The sequence below is a fragment of the Ranitomeya variabilis genome, chromosome 1, assembly GCF_051348905.1.
Source record: "Ranitomeya variabilis isolate aRanVar5 chromosome 1, aRanVar5.hap1, whole genome shotgun sequence".
In the NCBI taxonomy this organism is placed as follows: domain Eukaryota; kingdom Metazoa; phylum Chordata; class Amphibia; order Anura; family Dendrobatidae; genus Ranitomeya; species Ranitomeya variabilis.
The window spans coordinates 1,045,127,644-1,045,146,264 of NC_135232.1; the positions used below are offsets into that span (position 1 = coordinate 1,045,127,644).

The 18,621-nt window shown below is 42.0% G+C and overlaps 1 protein-coding gene across 1 annotated transcript in view; it reads left to right on the forward strand.

Annotated features, from left to right (window-relative positions):
* The window catches only part of LOC143793096 (uncharacterized), a 204,797-nt gene that overhangs the window by 40,946 nt on the left and 145,230 nt on the right, over positions 1–18,621 (forward strand). The window contains exons 5-7 of the mRNA XM_077279733.1: positions 1,829–1,917; positions 8,699–8,861; positions 9,680–9,760. Of these exons, the coding sequence (XP_077135848.1) occupies positions 1,829–1,917; positions 8,699–8,861; positions 9,680–9,760 (333 nt within the window). The remainder of the gene's footprint in view (positions 1–1,828; positions 1,918–8,698; positions 8,862–9,679; positions 9,761–18,621) is intronic.

The window sequence follows — 18,621 nt, forward strand, 5'->3', positions numbered from 1 at the left end:
TATTGCCCCCCCAGGCTAAAAACCATCAGCTCTCAGCCGCCCCAGAAATGGCGCATCTATTAGATGCGTCTTTTCTGGCACTTTGCCCGGCTCTTCCCACTTGCCCTGTAGCGGTGGCAAGTTGGTTTCATATTTGTGGGGTTGATGTCACCTTTCTATTGTCAGGTGACATCAAACCCACAGCTTAGTAATGGAGAGGCGTATATGAGACACCTATCCATTACTAATCCTATAGTTGTATTGTAAATAACACAGCCCGAATAAAGTCCTTTCTTAATCTTAATTAAACTATACTTACTGAACGCATAATCCCCGAATCCCTCGTCCTCGTCTCCTGCAACAAGCATAAAATAAACCACAAATATTCCTCACCTGCCTGCCGAGAAGATAATCCATAATGTCCCACGACGATCCTGATCACTTTGAGAGCAGTCACATCAGTGATATGACTGCTCTCAAAGACAGCCGGCGATACACTGACAGGATGAGATCGCCCCCTGCAGTGGATCACTGCGCCGCCGTGAGTGTAATTTTTTTTAATTTTTATGTGAATGTGTATGTAATGTGACAGCATGACCCCCGCAGCTCCTGTTATCGCAAGCACTGAGCTGTGTGTGCAATGGGGAAAGACATGCAGGGGGGGAGAGGAGTGCATAGGAGCGAGAGCGAACAGGCGCAGGGGGATGGAGAGCACACATGGGGAGAGAGACAGCACCCATGGGGAGAGACAGTCACCTCCAGGGTCACAGAGGGAGATATATGGGGGAAGGAGCAGGGTGACTGCAGCACAGAGTATTTCAGGAGAGCAGTGTGCTGGCCTATGGGAGATCACAGAAGAGATATATGGGGGAAGGGTATGTGATCCCTGTTGTGTGCATGCTATGTCTCTCCTGTTTTGTGACTAACATTCTTGCCATCCCCCCTTCCCCCACCTTAATTCCTGTCCTGTCAGCTGCCCTGCTCTCACCAGGTGTCAGCTCCCTCTCTGCAGGCTGTGAATGCAGCTTACCGGAGATCACAGGGTCTGTGTGTGAGGAGGTGGAGACAGAGCAGGAGAAGCACACAGGGCAGCGTGTGAGGAGCTGAGGATGTCTGCCCGGGACGCGCAGTGCCTGGAGTACAGAGGAGCACGGAGGTAAATCACCCGCCCTCCCCACTCTCCATCCTCCAGCTCCAGTGAGAGCTTCTGTCCTGCGATAGAGAGCAAGCGGAGCTCGGCAGAGAGCACTGGGCTATAGTAAAATGGCAGCCAGTCACACCTACAGCAGTGAGTTGTGCAGCCCACAGAGGCGTGCCCAGCTCACTGCTAACACCTCTCCAATGTTAAAGATAGGGTCAGCGCCGGTCTATTATCTCCTATGTCCATGGGGTGCCGTAATATGACACTGTTAGTGTCGTGAACTGCTGTGAAACCAAGATGTCAGCCCCCAGTGCCTTCTTTAAACTCATATAACACACGAAATCTGTTTCACATGCATTTAAAACTTGGTTATAGCAGCATGTTATGCTACATTACAGTGATTTATTAATGATCTACAAACGCGGTACCTTCCCTTTAAGACCAATAAACATATTCAGCCACTTATAGTAACAGTAGCCAAACTGCTTCATGTACCACTGAATTTGCAGTTGTGTTTAGTAAAGTTGATCTGTTTGGATTACATTGGTCAGTGATGTTCCACAACATTGGGCTCCATGAGCAGCGAGCAGCCTTTGTGACAATGTGTTACTGCGGTCAGGTTACCGATACAGATGACTATGTATAAAACATGTCACCTAGATTATTGTCACACCAATTAATAAAAAAAAAACACATATTTTTTTAAAGATCCAGCTGTGTCTAAAGAAGAACAGAGCATTTCAGAGTCTTCGAGACAAGACACAATTGGAGCTGTGCCAGCATCTCATCTACCAAGAGTAAGTGTTCATATCGCTCAGGCCATTAAGCTGAACATAAAACGCAATACACTGGAAATTGTAGTGTTTTTTTTAAATCATTTTCTCTGTTTATATGTTGTAGTCTATGTTTTGCTTTGCATTTGTGGGACCTTTTAATGCCTATATGCATGCACATATCTGCCTTTGACTCCCACTGTGCAAAAATGCATACTGTAATGTATATATAGATTTAGCATGTATTTGTATTGAAAAGCATCCAAACATGCCAAAAGAAGAATTAATGATTTTTTAATCTAATGACTATAGAGGCAAGTTATGATGAGAATGGCACCAGTCTTTATTTTTGACAAGAAGGCACAGAAAGATTGATGGTTGCAGTCTTAAAGGCACAGTAATTGTACATTGCTAAGTATAAGCCAGCGTTCCTTGAGTGATTCTTCGTTGGACTAAAAGATACTTCACTGATCCACCATGAGTCAGATTGCACCCAAAATGCTAATGAACCTTTGCCTGTGCTTTAGAGCTGTGTTGAGTTACTGTCTGAAGAAGTTTTAAATCGAATCCCCTGTTTCAGGTATATACTGTATATAGTCTCCTGGGAATTTCAGGAAGAAAACACGAAAGTGTAAGGAGCACAAGGCGGTATTTATGGGCGAGGGGCACCCGAGAAATAAACGGTGTCCCGATTTCCACTTGCCATAGTACACTCACTGTTCGGGCTCAGGCCTCCTACGTCTCCACGATTCCAGAGCCAAGGACATCCGCACATAAATCAGACTGCTTAACCAGTCCAACTTTACTTAACAGTGTCAGTTCAGTAGATGACATCATGCAGTATTGGGCACAACCTTCATTGTCCTTACTAGGGTTCCTGGCCTAGCACACGTTCACATTCTGCGTTATTTCAGCCTTTTCTATCCGCCCGTTTATTAGACCCTTCAGCTTTAGGGATTTTCTAATAGGCTCCGCAGTCCTCACAGATTCTGTCATGTCCCTCTCATGTTTTTTCACGTCCATCTTCCACATTATGGAAGTAATGTCAGCGCTCTCTATAGTCACTAACTCGAGCTCGAGGCTCCAGACATTCTAGGAATGTCTGCAGGGAGTTCCACAGGATCCCATACCGCCTGAACGATAGGTACTTCTTGTGCCTCCAGCCCACTGACCTTGAACTTTGCTTTTCTTCTTACTAACACTGAACTCTCACACTATGTAATTTAATCAGGAAGTGTTTCTCCTTTTTGTCTGACTTTGCCCCCTGCCATGGTGGGCTGGTCCCAACCATATTAACTGTTCCTATACTGTACCTATCTACTTCCTGAATCTGTTGTGCCCACCACTACACTGTTCGTGTCCTACCTCATCTCTAAAGCTAAACCCTTATTCTATGTCCTGTAGCTAACACTTACCCTTTCCCTATATCTAATACATTATATCTTCATCAAAACACAGTTGAGGGATCCACATCACTAAGCACGTATAAAACACTATACAATTATACATATCATATCTATTACATCAAGATACATTAACCATGCAACTTGGTGCCTATAAGGTTCTATGCATAACACATTTTCCTATACACAACTTATAACCGATTTCTTATTAAGGGAGAAGCACATGACCGTCCCGGTCATAGTCATACAGAATATCTTTGGCTATTAAACTAGCCCAACTGTACCAAGCATAAGGAGTAACCACCATTTTAATTTTATTTCATAACTCAATAGTAAACATGAAAATAAGAAACTTTGTAATATATCTTATCAGAGAAATGTGATTCTTTATCCTCCTGGACTGATCATTTACTCTCAATCCATGTGTAAAATCTGTATTTAGTGAAGACTGATTTTCCCATTACTGAGATAGGAGATGGTAGCTGGTGCTAGATGGAGGAGCTAGAGGCAGACACCGATATTCTGCTGGAAGTTCTCCTGGAAAGACAGGTACGTTTCTCCATAGAATTCTATGAGCACCAGCTGCCATCTCAGTAATGGGAAAATCTGCATTCACTGTTTTTATCTGAGCTTAAAATGAATGATCAGTTTACAAGGAGAAAGAAGCTGATTTCACTGATAAGATATATTGCAAAGTTTCTTATTTTCATGTACATTATAGATTTATGGGATACAAAATTAAAATGACTGTTATTCTTTTAAAGGAACCTGTCACTTTGAACATGTAGTCAGATCTGTAAAATAAAGAACAGAAAAAAAGAAAAAATATTAATCCAATAAATACATATATTTACGTAACAAAAAAAAAAAAAAAAAAGTGCACTTATTTGTTATTGCTGCGTCCGGAACAACTCTACCTGTAAAACTGTACCACTAATTAATCCCTTCAGTGAACACCATTTAAAATAATAAAAATGAGGCAAAAAACTATGCTTTATCATCATACCGCCGAGCAGAAAGTGGAATAAAACGCGATCAAAAAGACCAATGTAAAATAAAATGGTATCTCTGAAAACGTCATCTTGTCCCATAAAAAACAAGCAGCCATACAGCTTCATCAGTGGAAATATAAAAAAGTTATATCTCTCAGAATAAAGTGACACAAAAATAATTATTTTTTTCTCTAAAATAGTTTTATCAAGTAAAAGCACTAAAGCAAAAGAAAATATAAATGACGTATCGGTGTAATCGTACTGACCCGAAGAATAAAGCTGCCTTATAAATTTTACCACACGCAAAAGGCATAAAAAAACCCAAATAAACAATTCCTGAACTGCTGTTTTTTGTCCATTCTGCGTCCAAAAAATTGGAATAAAAAGCGATCAAAAATTGTAATGTGTCCAAAAATAGTACCAATAAAAACGTCAACTCATCCAGCAAAAAATAAGCCCTCATATTTAGAATGGTGTCACTTTGGGGTATTTTCTATCATGAAGTGACAAAGTCACTTCAAATATGAGGTGGTCCCTAAAAAATAGTTTTGTAAATTTTGTTGGAAAAATTAGAAATCGCTGGTCAACTTTTAACCCATATAACTTCCTAACAAAAAAATATGTTTCAAAAATTGTGCTGATATAAAGTAGACATGTGGGAAATGTTATTTAATAACTATTTAGTGTTACATAACTCTCTGGTTTCAGGGCATACAAATTAAAAGTTTGAAAACTGCAAAATTTTCCAAATATTTGCCAAATTTCCGATATATTCACAAATAAAAGCAAGTCGGATTGATCAAATGTTACCACTATTATGGAGTACAATATATCATGAGAAAACAGTCTTGGAATCAGTGGGACCTGTTGAATCGTTCCAGAATTATTACCACATAAAATTACATTGGTCTGAATTGTAAAATTTGGCCTTGTTAAGAAAGTGAAAACAGGCTTGGGGTGAAGGGGTTAAGAGGATAAACACTTTCATAGGAGTACTTCTTTAACCCCTTAATGACCCAGCCTATTTTGGCCTTAATGACCTTGCCGTTTTTTGCAATTCTGACCAGTGTCCCTTTATGAGGTAATAACTCGGGAACGCTTCAACGGATCGTAGCGATTCTGAGATTGTTTTTTCGTGACATATTGGGCTTCATGTTAGTGGTAAATTTATATAACGCAGAGCCATGAAAATAAAAAATAATTTTTCTTTTCTCAAAAAATTTTTTTTAGCCCTGAATTTTTTATTTTCCCAAGGGTAACAGGGGAAATTTGACCCCAATAGTTGTTGTCCAGTTTCTCCTGAGTACGCTCATACCCCATATGTGGGGGTAAACCACTGTTTGGGCACACGTCGGGGTTCAGAAGGGAAGTAGTGACGTTTTGAAATGCAGACTTTGATGGAATGCTCTGCGGGCGTCACGTTGCGTTTGCAGAGCCCCTGATGTGCCTAAACAGTAGAAACCCCCCACAAGTGACCCCATTTTGGAAACTAGACCCCCAAAGGAACTTATCTAGATGTGTGGTGAGCACTTTGAACCCCTAAGTGCTTCACAGAAGTTTATAACGCAGAGCCGTGAAAATAATAAATACGTTTTCTTTCCCTAAAAAAAAATTTTTTAGCCCTGATTTTTTTATTTTCCCAAGGGTAACAGGAGAAATTTGACCCCAAGAGTTGTTATCCAGTTTCTCCTGAGTACGCTGATACCCCATATGTGGGGGTAAACCACTGTTTGGGCACATGCCGGGGCTTGGAAGTGAAGTAGTGATGTTTTGAAATGCAGACTTTGATGGAATGCTCTGCGGGCGTCACGTTGCGTTTGCAGAGCCCCTGATGTGCCTAAACAGTAGAAACCCCCCACAAGTGACCCCATTTTGGAAACTAAACCCCCAAGGGAACTTATCTAGATGTGTGGTGAGCACTTTGAACCCCCAAGTGCTTCACAGAAGTTTATAACGCAGAGCCGTGAAAATAATAAATACGTTTTCTTTCCTCAAAAAATTTTTTTAGCCCTGATTTTTTTATTTTCCCAAGGGTAACAGGAGAAATTTGACCCCAAGAATTGTTGTCCAGTTTCTCCTGAGTACGGTGATACCCCATATGTGGGGGTAAACCACTGTTTGGGCACATGCCGGAGCTCGGAAGTGAAGTAGTGACGTTTTGAAATGCAGACTTTGATGGAATGCTCTGCGGGCATCACGTTGCGTTTGCAGAGCCCCTGATGTGCCTAAACAGTAGAAACTCCCCACAAGTGACCCCATTTTGGAAACTAAACCCCCAAGGGAACTTATCTAGATGTGTGGTGAGCACTTTGAACCCCCAAGTGCTTCACAGAAGTTTATAACGCAGAGCCGTGAAAATAAAAAATCATTTTTCTTTCCTCAAAAATAATTTTTTAGCCCGCAATTTTTTATTTTCCCAAGGGTTACAGGAGAAATTGGACCCCAAAAGTTGTTGATCAGTTTCTCCTGAGTACGCTGGTACCCCATATGTGAGGGTAAACCACTGTTTGGGCACACGTCGGGGCTCGGAAGGGAGAGAGCACCATTTTACTTTTTCAACGCAAGATTGGCTGGAATCAATGGTGGCGCCGTGTCGCGTTTGGAGACCCCCTGATGTGCCTAAAAAGTGAAAACCCCTCAATTCTAACTCCAACACTAACCCCAACACACCCCTAACTCTAATCCCAACCCTGACCACAACCCTAACCCCAACACACCCCTAACCCTAGTCTTAACCCTAATTCCAACCCTAACCCTAAGGCTATGTGTTCTCGTTGCGGATTTGTGTGGATTTTTCCGCAGTTTTTGAAAAATCTGCAGGTAAAACGCACTGCGCTTTACCTGCGGATTTACAGCGGATTTCCAGTGTTTTTTGTGTGGATTTCACTTGCGGATTCCTATTATGGAGCAGGTGTAAAACGCTGCGGAATTGCACAAAGAATTGACATGCTGCGGAAAATACAACGCAGCGTTTCCGCGCTGTATTTTCCGCACCATGGGCACAGTGGATTTGGTTTTCCATAGGTTTACGTGGTACTGTAAACGTGATGGAAAACTGATACGAATCCGCAGCGACCAATCCGCTGCGGATCCGCAGCCAAATCCGCACCGTGTGCACATAGCCTAATTCTAACCCTAATTCCAACCCTAACCCTAATTCTAACCCTAATTCTAACCCTAATTCTAACCCTAGCCCTAAGTGCAACCCTAGCCCTAAATGCAACCCTAGCCCTAAGTGCAACCCTAGCCCTAAGTGCAACCCTAGCCCTAAGTGCAACCCTAAGTGCAACCCTAAGTGCAACCCTAGCCCTAAGTGCAACCCTAATTGCAACCCTAAGTGCAACCCTAGCCCTAAGTGCAACCCTAGCCCTAAGTGCAACCCTAAGTGCAACCCTAGCCCTAAGTGCAACCCTAAGTGCAACCCTAAGTGCAACCCTAAGTGCAACCCTAGCCCTAAGTGCAACCCTAAGTGCAACCCTAAGTGCAACCCTACCCCTAACCCTACCCCTAACCGTACCCCTAACCGTACCCCTAACCCTAACCCTAATGGAAAACAAAAATAATTATATTTTCTGTATTTTATTATTGTCCCTACCTATGGGGGTGATAAAGGGGGGGGATTTATTTACTATTTTTTTTATTTTGATCGCTGTGATAGAACTTATCACAGCGACCAAAATGTGCAGGAACGAATCTGCCGGCTGGCAGATTCGGCGGGCGCACTGCGCATGCGCCCGCCATTTTCCAAGATGGCGGCGCCCATGAAGAAGACGGCCGGACACCGGGAGGGACATCGGAGCTAGGTAAGTATGGGGGGGTGGGACCGGAACACGGGGGGGGGATCGGAGGACCTGGGGAGCGGACAGGAGGACCGGGGGAGCCGACAGGAGGGAGGAGGGGAGCGGAACGGAGATCAGGGCAAAAAGGACGACTGGGGAGGCGATCGGTGGGGTGGGGTGGGGGCAGATCGGGGTCTCCAGCCATGGCAGATGCTATTGCAGCATCGGCCATGGCTGGATTGTAATATTTCACCATTTTCATAGGTGAAATATTACAAATCGCTCTGATTGGCAGTTTCACTTTCAACAGTCAATCAGAGCGATCGTAGCCACGGGGGGGGGTGAAGCCACCCCCCCTGGGCTGAAGTACCACTCCCCCTGTCCCTGCAGATTGGGTAAAATGGGAGTTAACCCTTTCACCCGATCTGCAGGGACGCGATCATTCTGTGACACAGCATATGCGTCACAGGTCGGATTGGCACCGACTTTCATGACGCATACGCTGTGTTACAGGTCGGGAAGGGGTTAAGTTGCTGACTTGATTCACGGCAATCTCCAATCTTGATTTCCTATTGTAAATGAATAATTGCTATACCAGTAACGTTGCATGATGACATTTATGTTTTTACAGGTATGAATCAAAAACATTGGTTATTAAACAAGGACAGGTTCCATGTGAGTGTTATATAATATTATCTGGACGCTTAGACGTAACCACAGAGGGGTCAACTTCCAAGAAGCAAAGTTCGTCATCTTCAGTATTATATGAAGTTGAAGAAGGAGATTTTGTTGGGGTAAGTATTCATGATTTAGCATTTTTTTTTATCACAACTGTTAATATTATAAAACTTTAGCGTTTACTATGGAGGAAGGAGAGTTTGTAACTTCTTGAAAAATTGGGCAAATTCTGTGTAACCATGCTCTATGAACACCATTACAGTCTAAAAACAGAAATAAAATGCCACAAACTAAATTTATTATACATCGAGAACATATTTTCCAGTTCAGCACCAGCAAACATCCAGCTGTCACATTTTACCAACCTCCCAAAATGTAAAAAGAATCAACTTAATCCTATGAATCCAGCTTTACTGACTGTGTACCAAAGTCTATGAGTTTTACTTTAAAGATACCGGATACTTGGAAGTCACCCACAAAGATCACTTTTTTATTTCCTAATTTTTTTTATAGTCAATAATTTCTTTTTATGCTTCACACTATACAGTTTCTGGGTAATAAAACAACTTGACTATCCCCCATCCGCCCCCCAAAATGGACACACTAGAAACTAAAAATGAATTATGAAGATGACAAGTAACATATGCCTATAGGTCAGATACTAATGTGAACTTATTGGTGGCATTTACTATTAAATGTGCAATAATACTAACTGCAATACTACTTTTTTCACTCTCCTGTATGTGAATTTACAGATAGTTTAAAATCATGAATGTTTTGGATTTTTTTCAGCTTTTCATCATTTTCTTTTCACTTTTTTAGACTCTGATGTGTTCTATCCAGCCACTTATTTTTCAATGACTGAACTATTAACTTGTAATAAAAATAGTATCTTTTAGATGAAGTTAGTGTATATTCTTCTTTTTGTTTGCAGGATATTGGCCTTGTTACTAATGAAAGACTTACATCGTTTGTGTGCAAATCAGAGGTGGAACTGCTTTTGATTAGCAAAGAGGTAAGCTAATCACATGTTTTTCAACTACACCTAATATTTCATCCTGTTGTTTTTCTCATACATCCAGATATTCAATAGACACAACGTTTTTTTTACTCCCTGCATATTACCAGCAAAGATAGAAATGAGCAATTAAGTTCTTGAGCGGTTCCTAAAGGCCTAACAGTTGATAAAGTCCGAAAACTGTTAGTCTGTTGGACAGAGCCTGGTGGTGGACCTTCTCATGGAGCTATGAGTGGATCAAAATACTTATTCTCTCTAATGATTTATTATAACAATGATCACATATCATGATAAAATACATGATGAAGGGGTGATATATTACTGAATTAATATGTCCAAATATATGGACAGGCAAGGCTTACATAGGTGATTCAAAAAGGATAATCACTACAACTAACAAAATTAAACCCTTAAAAATGTTATATTTTATTATAGAATTGTTAAAAAAATCTCCAAAAAGTGAAGTATAATTGTAATTAGACGAATTTCTAAAAATGAATAATTGTGTATACAATATCAAGCACAGCAAAATAAAGTATAACAATGGCCCAGGGTAGTGGGGGCTGTTATGATCTGATGGCCTAAGAGCAGCATGGGACGTACTCTGGAGAAGGTGGTACCTGTACTGACCGCAGACCCTGAACCTAACACCGCAACTAGAAGTAGCCGTGGAATGTACCTAGCGCTCCCTAGACATCTCGACACAGCCGGAGGACTAATTACCCCTAGAGATAGAAAAGGGAAAACTATCTTGCCTCAGAGAAAATCCCCAAAGAACAGGCAGCCCCCCACAAATATTGACTGTGAGAGGAGAGGGAAAAAACATACACAGACTGAAATGAGAATTTAGCAAAGGAGGCCACTTCTAGCTAAATAGAAAGGACAGGACAGAGTACTATGCGGTCAGTATTAAAACACTAGAAAATATCCACCACAGAAAATACAAAAACTCCACAGCTAACTAAAGACATGGAGGGTATATCTGCATCTCCAGAGATACCAGCTTGGCTAAACAAATCCTTATACAGACCAAGCTGGACAAGACAAAACATGGAAAATAACTGAACAATAAGACCACAGCATGTGGACAGCAAAATCAAGGCCAGAACTTATCTTTGTTGAAAAGAACTGCAAAGCAGAAGAGACCAGGCAGGGATGTGAATCCTCCAGGAACAATGGACAACTGGCACTAACTAAAGGGTGAAGCAAGACTAAATAGCCCTGTCCAAATTGCAAAAAGTGAAAACACCTGATAAATGCTGTGATTCAGAGACAGCAGCGCTACCACTTACAACCACCGGAGGGAGCCCAAGAGCAGAATTCACAACAGGGGGCTAATCTTTCCTTATTAATTGTTAGGCACCCTAGATACAGCACAAATGGCGCCCCCACTCATCAATGACTTACCCTATTGCAACCATAATAATTCTATTATGATCCTCAAGCTTAAGAGACTATTAGTATTTTAACATTATATCAAATGCCCGACCTGTTTGTACAGGCATTACGGGTGAGGGCTAGAGCCAAGGTTTAACTGGATATAAGGCCGGGGAGAAGGTTATCTTAAGTTACCATTTGTAATGGACTGAGTGATGGAGCCACTGTGCCGTGATCTGAGTAGAGCTTGGAGGTGACTAGGTGATTCACCAAGTCAGACCACGGTGCACAGCGGCTGACGATACCGCGATCCGAGGAGGGATGAAGAAGGCGGAACCCGGGGCTACTCCAGAACTGACATTGAGTGAATGGCAGCTGATCCCAAGCGACAGGAGGCAGGAGCAACAGGGAACGGTAGACTTGGCAAGTACTCTCTGGCGCGGCTGATATAGTTACTGGCACGACAGACACAGAGGCTGGCAGGTACTGGCGGGAAAGACTGGGATCTTGACAGACAGGTGCAGGTGGGCATGGCTGGTAGACAGGCAGGTGGGCACTGCTTGTAGACAGGCAGGCGGACACAGCTAATAGACAGGTGGGCGGGCACAGCTGATAGACAGGCATTGTTACGGAACTGCAACACAGAACTAGGATAGAAGGGGGAAAACTGACTCAGGTAATCCTACCTTAGGTTCTTCAGAGCGTGCTCCAGAGTAATTACTCACATGCTGTTGCAGGTCGGCTACTTCCAAAGTTAACCCTTGCGAGCGTTGAGCAAGTTCCTGAACGCTGCACATATTGAAGGAATCGGGGAGATAATTTTTTTTTATTTTTTAATTTTTTTTATGTGTGGCTGGACAAACTGTTACGGAACTGCAACACAGAACTAGGATAGAAGGGGGAAAGCTGACCCTGCACTGAGACTAAGCTGATACCCTACGATGGAGTGGGCGACCCATTCCTTGAGAATAGACCCACCGACGATCCTAGGTTAATCTCAGTGAAGACCTATAGATAGGGGGAAGGAGGTCCCTGAAAGAACTAAGGACTGGGTAAAAAGCAGGTCACCTCCTAATAGAAAACACAGAGACGGTTGCAGAAACCAACTGAAAACAGAAACTAAAGATAGCAGAACCAGAGATCCCAGAACTGCACAATATCAAACACAGAAAGCTATCAAACCACATAGCCAGAACTCTAGCGGATCTAGCGTCCAGCAAGGAATGGGAGGCAGGTGCTGGGTAATAAAGGGTGATACAATCACCTCACCTAAGGTAAGACCAGCAGCCAGAAAACCACAACAAGATGGTGGATGGTCAAAAAACAAAACAGATTCTAATAGGCATGGAGTAACTGCTGATAGACTTGTCGGCTGGCGGGCAAGACTGGGATCTTGGCAGACAGGTGCAGGCAGGCACGGCTGGTAGACAGGAAGGCAGGCACGGCTGGCAGACAGGCAGGAGGGCACGGCTGATGGGCAGGCAGGCGGGCACAGCTCATAGACAGGCAGCTATACTGGAATATGAACACTGAGACGTGAGAACTAGCAAGCATGTTTTAACAGACTATCAATGTTCCTTATGCACCTCCTATCAGGTGGAGGTGCTTTAAATAATAAGTGTCTCCCAGCCATAAGAGGGTGGGATTGCACGTTCATGCATCATAAGCGAACTGCCCAGGGATTTGCGATCTGTGTACAGACCCCGGGTAGCAGCAGAAGGAGGAGGAATGCGGGGTCGCAGTGGTGAGTGAGCCGGCACCCTAGCTGGGAGAGTAGGTCAGCGCGCAGGGACGCTGGCGCTACACTATTAATTCAGAATGCGTCCTAAATATTGTCCAGTACTTATTAAGATCCCATGCTGTGTCTTTATGTGGTTACCCTCCGTCACTAGGTTATTCAGGAAGCTCCTGGATAGTGTGGAATCAAACCATGATGTCCACAGTACTTTTGTGGGTTTGCTGCAGGTCTCCATTTGTCCCATTACATATGCCAGATATATCACTCCCACTCTGATGTAATTCCCTTCAAAATGCCAGTGGACAAAGCCTCTTTATTAGCCCAGAATTGTCTGTCCCCCGTGTGTCATTGCGCAGACAACGTATGTGCACTGAGTGATCTATTACAGATCGCTCAATGCGCATCATCTACTTTGGTCTCCCTGTGTAAACTAGTTATTAAACAGCTGCCGATTCATGTTTACTAATCGCCGGTCGTATTGTCCTGCTGGTCAATCAATGTAAAAGTTCCGAGATAACAGCAGCACAAAACCAACTATGGAGGTTTCCCCACATGTAAAGTCTCCTGCATGCATACTTTTAGTAACTAAACAAAGTAGCTTGTTATCATGATATAGAATGATTGTAACATCAACAAGGACAAGTGGAAACCATGAATTGTAGACTAAAATGATGTACAATAAAAAAATATATTGTGGTAACGTGTTAGCCAGAAAAATCTATGTAAACACTTTTATTTCCAAAAAAAGACCTAATATTCTAGGAGTGATACCTTTATTGGCTAAGCAGAAAAATCATATTTGCAAGTTTTCAGAGCACAAAGGCTCCTTCATCAAGCAGATTTACAAATTAATTACTGAAGCCAGAGCACTACATTTAAGAGATGTTACAACAGGTCATTTGTGCATGGGAAAGGTGGGGGTGATGCCTCCTAAAGATAAGCCAAGGTTATAAAATTAAGGTTTTTGCTACAAATGGAGAGGTCGTGGGAGTGATGGCTTAGACGTTTGGGATTTGGAGTCAGTCTGGTAGAGGTGTGAACTGTGTCCTTGTAGTGAGGCATAAATCCAAGTATTAGATTGAGTCTATTGTCAAAGACATGAACATCCTTATCAACTTGAATTCCCAGATTTTTCTCTCTCTGGTCCTTAAAATGACCAGGTCCAGAAAAATGTCTTCACACAGTCGTGTCTAGCTCATTCCTTATAGTATGCCTGCGTAGATTCATCTGCATGTGTGGTTTTGCTCAGATTCCACAATATCATAGAATGGTAGAGTTGGAAGGGACCTCCTTGGTCATTTAGTCCAACCCCCTGCTTAATGCAGGATTCACTAAATCATCCTAGACAGATGTCTGTCCAATCTGTTTGAAAACTTCCATGGAAGGAGAACACACCACCTCTCGTTCCACCAGGACGTGATGTACTGTCTATCCTGTACACAATATTGGAGGATGTACATAACAAAGAGATGCATGGCTTATAGTCCTGCCTTGTGTTAGGTATGCGGCCTGTGTTTGTTGGTAATATGAGGGTACAAGTTGAGATTTCTTAAGTTAGGAGGGTGTTTGTGGGAAAGAAGTGGTAATGAATTTTCCTTTCAGTCTGTGGTCGATGTGGAATATGGGTTAAAAATCAGCACTAATCATCCTTAGGATGCTCATATGGGGGTTATATGTGACCACAAGAGGCACCCTGTTGTTATCCCCCTCTGTTTGTAATCCAGGAGGCTACTTATTGGGCTCCTTGTAGCCCTGTGGATCTCTTCATCTATTACTAGTGGATGGTATCATTGTTGTGCAAAATGTATTCATCAGTGATTGCAGATGTAGTTTTTTATCTTCACTTTCTAAACAGATCTAATTGTATCTCAGAGCTTGATTATAGATGATGGATTTTTGTGTGTCTCGGATGAGAGCTGTTCCATCTAAGATATGCCGGACGTCTTGTGGGTTTATGGTAAATTGATGTTTGCATAATATTGTCTTTGATGTATAGGTTCGTGTTTAGAAAATGAATTTGAGACTTTTAGAAGTTGAGGGTGAGCTTGATGGTTGGGTGAAACTTGTTGAAGTTATCATAAAAAGTAAACAGATCATCCTGTGAGCCTGTCCGGATTATTAGCAGGCCATCAATGTAATGGAGGTACAATGGAGAAAATAAGCATTTGAGACACATGCAATTTTGCAAGTTTTCCCACCTACAAAGAATGGAGAGGTCTGTAATTTTTATCGTAGGTACACTTCAACTGTGAGAGACAGAAAATCCCCAGGAAATCATATTGTATTATTTTTTAAATAATTAAATTGCATTTTATTACATGAAATAAGTATTTGATCACCTACCAACCAGCAATAATTCTGGCTCTCACAGACGTGTTAGGTTTTCTTTAAGAAACCCTCCTACTCTACACTTATTACCTGTATTAATTGCACCTGTTTGAACTCATTGCCTGTATAAAATACACCTGTCCACACAATCAATCACACTCCAACCTCCCCACCATGGCCAAGACCAAAGAGCTGTGTAAGGACACCAGGGACAAAATTGTAGACCTGCACAAGGCTGGGATGGGCTACAGGACAATAGGCAAACAGCTTGGTGAGAAGGCAACAACTGTTGGCACAATTATTAGAAAATTGAAGAAACACAAGTTCACTCTTAATCTTCCTCGGTCTGGGTATCCAAGCAAGATTTCGCTTCGTGGGGTAAGGATGATTCTGAGAAAAGGTCTTAAATCAGCTCAGAACTACACAGGAGGACCTGGTGATTGACCTGAAGAGAGCTGGGACCACAGTCTCAAACATTATTGTTAGTAACATACTACGCCTTCATGGATTAAAATCCTGTAGGACACGCAAGGTCCCCCTGCTAATGCCAGCACATGTCCAAGCTCGTTTGAAGTTCACTAATTTGAATGATCCAAAGGAGGAATGGGAGAAAATCATGTGGTCAGATGGGACCAAAATAGAACTTTTTGGTATCAACTCCCTTTGCCGTGTATGGAGGAAGAAGAAGGATGAGTACAACCCCCAAGAACACCGTCCTAACTGTGAAGCATGATGGAGCAAACATCATACTTTGGGGGTGCTTTTCTGCAAAGGGGACAGGACTACTGCACCGCATTGAAAGGAGGATGGATGGGGTCATATATCACGAGATTTTGGCCAACAAGTAAGAGCACTTAAGATGGTTCATGGCTGGGTCTTCCAGCATGACAATGACCCAAAACACATAGCCAGGGCAACTAAGGAGCAGCTCTGTAAAAAGCATTTAAAAGGTCATGGAGTGGCCTAGCCAGTTTCCAGACTTGAACCCAATATTAAATCTTTGGGGGAAGGTGAAACTCAATGTTGACCAATGACAGACCCGAATACCTCAAATATCTATAGAAAATCTGTATAGAGGAGTGGGTCAAAATCCCTGCCGCAGTGTGTGCAAACTTGGTCAAGAACTACAGGAAACGTCTGACCTCTGTAATTGCAGACAAAGATTTCTGTACCAAATATTAAGTTGTGTTTTTCTATTGTGTCAAACAATGAATTTGCATTTTATTGCATGAAATAAGAATGTAAAAATCATACAATGTGATTTTCTGGATTTTTTAAAATTATTTCTACAGACTTATTTCATGAAATAAAATGTAAAGTAATTATTTGATGCAATAAAAACAGAACTTAATATTTGGTACAGAAACCTTTGTTTGCAATTACAGACGCACGAGGGTGATTTCATGAAAACTGCGCCCTCGGTGCATCTAAGGACGCTGCTGAACTGTGCGGTTTTAATGTTTTTTTCCCTAGAGAATTCTATGAGGAGCCTGAAAAAAAAACATGTAAAAGACTGCAGTTACTTTATTAAGTACAGAATCAAAGCTTTTCTGTATAATTAAAAGCACTTAAAAATGCAGCTTCACATCTGCACCAGAAATGTATCAAATAAGGGGGAAAATGCATAAAAATATGCAGCAAAAATGCAATAATCACAGAATATTATTGTTGCATAATGTGGTGTGAACATCTGCAGAAAGCAAAAAACACAGTATGTAACCCCTTTCTGCCATTGGATGTACTATTCCGTCCATGTGACCTGTGAAATAATTGCCATGGACGGGATAGTACGTCATAGGCGATTAGCTGCACTCAAGGGGGAGCGCGGCCGATTGTGGCCGGGTGTTAGCTGATTATCACAGGAGTGGGCACTTTAACCCATGGAACACTGCGATCAAACATGATCCAAGCGTCTCTTCCTGTCTCCTCCCTGCAGGCCCCAGATCCAAGATTGCCACGAGGTCCTTCCGGGTCCTTCAGAGTGGCGGCTTGTCAGTGCCTGCTGAGAGCAGGCGCCAGCAACCCTCTTGTGCACTGTGTATCAGATCGCTGATCTGACACAGTGCTCTGCAAAGAGTCAGATCAGCGATCTGACACTATATATTGATGTCCCACCCTGGGACAATGTAAAAAAGTAAAAAAATAAAATTATCAAAAAGAAAAAAAAAAGAAAATAAATATTTTTCCAAAAAAATACATATCTTTATGTAAATAAAAAAAATAATAAAAGTACACATATTTAGTATCGCCGCGTCCGTAACGACCTGACCTATAAAACTGTCCCACTAGTTAACCCCTTTAGTGAACACCGTAAAAAAAAAAAAAAAAAAAAACGAGGCAAAAAACAATGCTTTATCATCATACCGCCGAACAATAAGCGGAATAACACGCGATCAAAAAGATGGATATAAATAAACATGGTACCACTGAAAACATCATCCTGCCTTGCAAAAAACGAGCCACAATACAGTGTCTTCAGCAAAAAAATAAAAAAGTTATAGCCTTCAGAATAAAGCGATGCAAAAATAATAATATTTTATATAAAATAGTTTTTATTGTATAAAAGCGTCAAAACATAAAAAAAATATAAATGAGGTATCACTGTAATCGAACTAACCCCAAGAATAAAACTGCTTTGTCAATTTTACCACACGCGGAACGGTATAAACGCCCCCCCCAAAAGAAATTCATGAATTGGGGGTATTTGTTAATTCTGCCTCCCAAAAACCGTAATAAAATGCGATCAAAACATGTCATGTGCCCGAAAATTGTATCAATAAAAACGTTAACTCGTCCCGCAAAAAACAAGACCTCACATGACTCTGTGGGCCAAAATATGGAAAAATTTTAGCTTTCAAAATGTGGTGATGCAAAAACTATTTTTTGCAACATAAAGCGTCTTTTAGTGTGTGACAGAAGCCAATCATAAAAATCCGCTATAAAAACCCACTATAAATAGTAAATCAAACCCCCCTTCATCACCCCCTTAGTTAGGGAAAAATAATATAATTGAAAAATGCATTAATTTCTATTTTCCCATTAGGGTTAGGGCTAAAGTTAGGGTTAGGGTTGGGGCTAAAGTTAGAGTTAGGATTACATTTACGGTTGGGATTAGGGTTGGGGTATGTCAGGGTTAAGGGTGTGGTTAGGGTTATGGTTGGGATTAGGGTTGGGTGTAGAGGTTAGGGGTGTGTTGGGGTTAGGGGTGTGGTTAGGGTTGGGATTAGGGTTAGGGGTGTGTTCAGGTTAGGGGTGTGGTTAGGGTTATGGTTAGGGTTGGGATTAGGGTTAGGGGTGTTTTCGGGTTAGGGTTGGAGTTAGAATTGGGGGGTTTCCTGTGTTTAGGCACATCAGGGGCTCTCCAAACGCGACATGGCGTCCGATCTCAATTCCAGCCAATTCTGCGTTGAAAAAG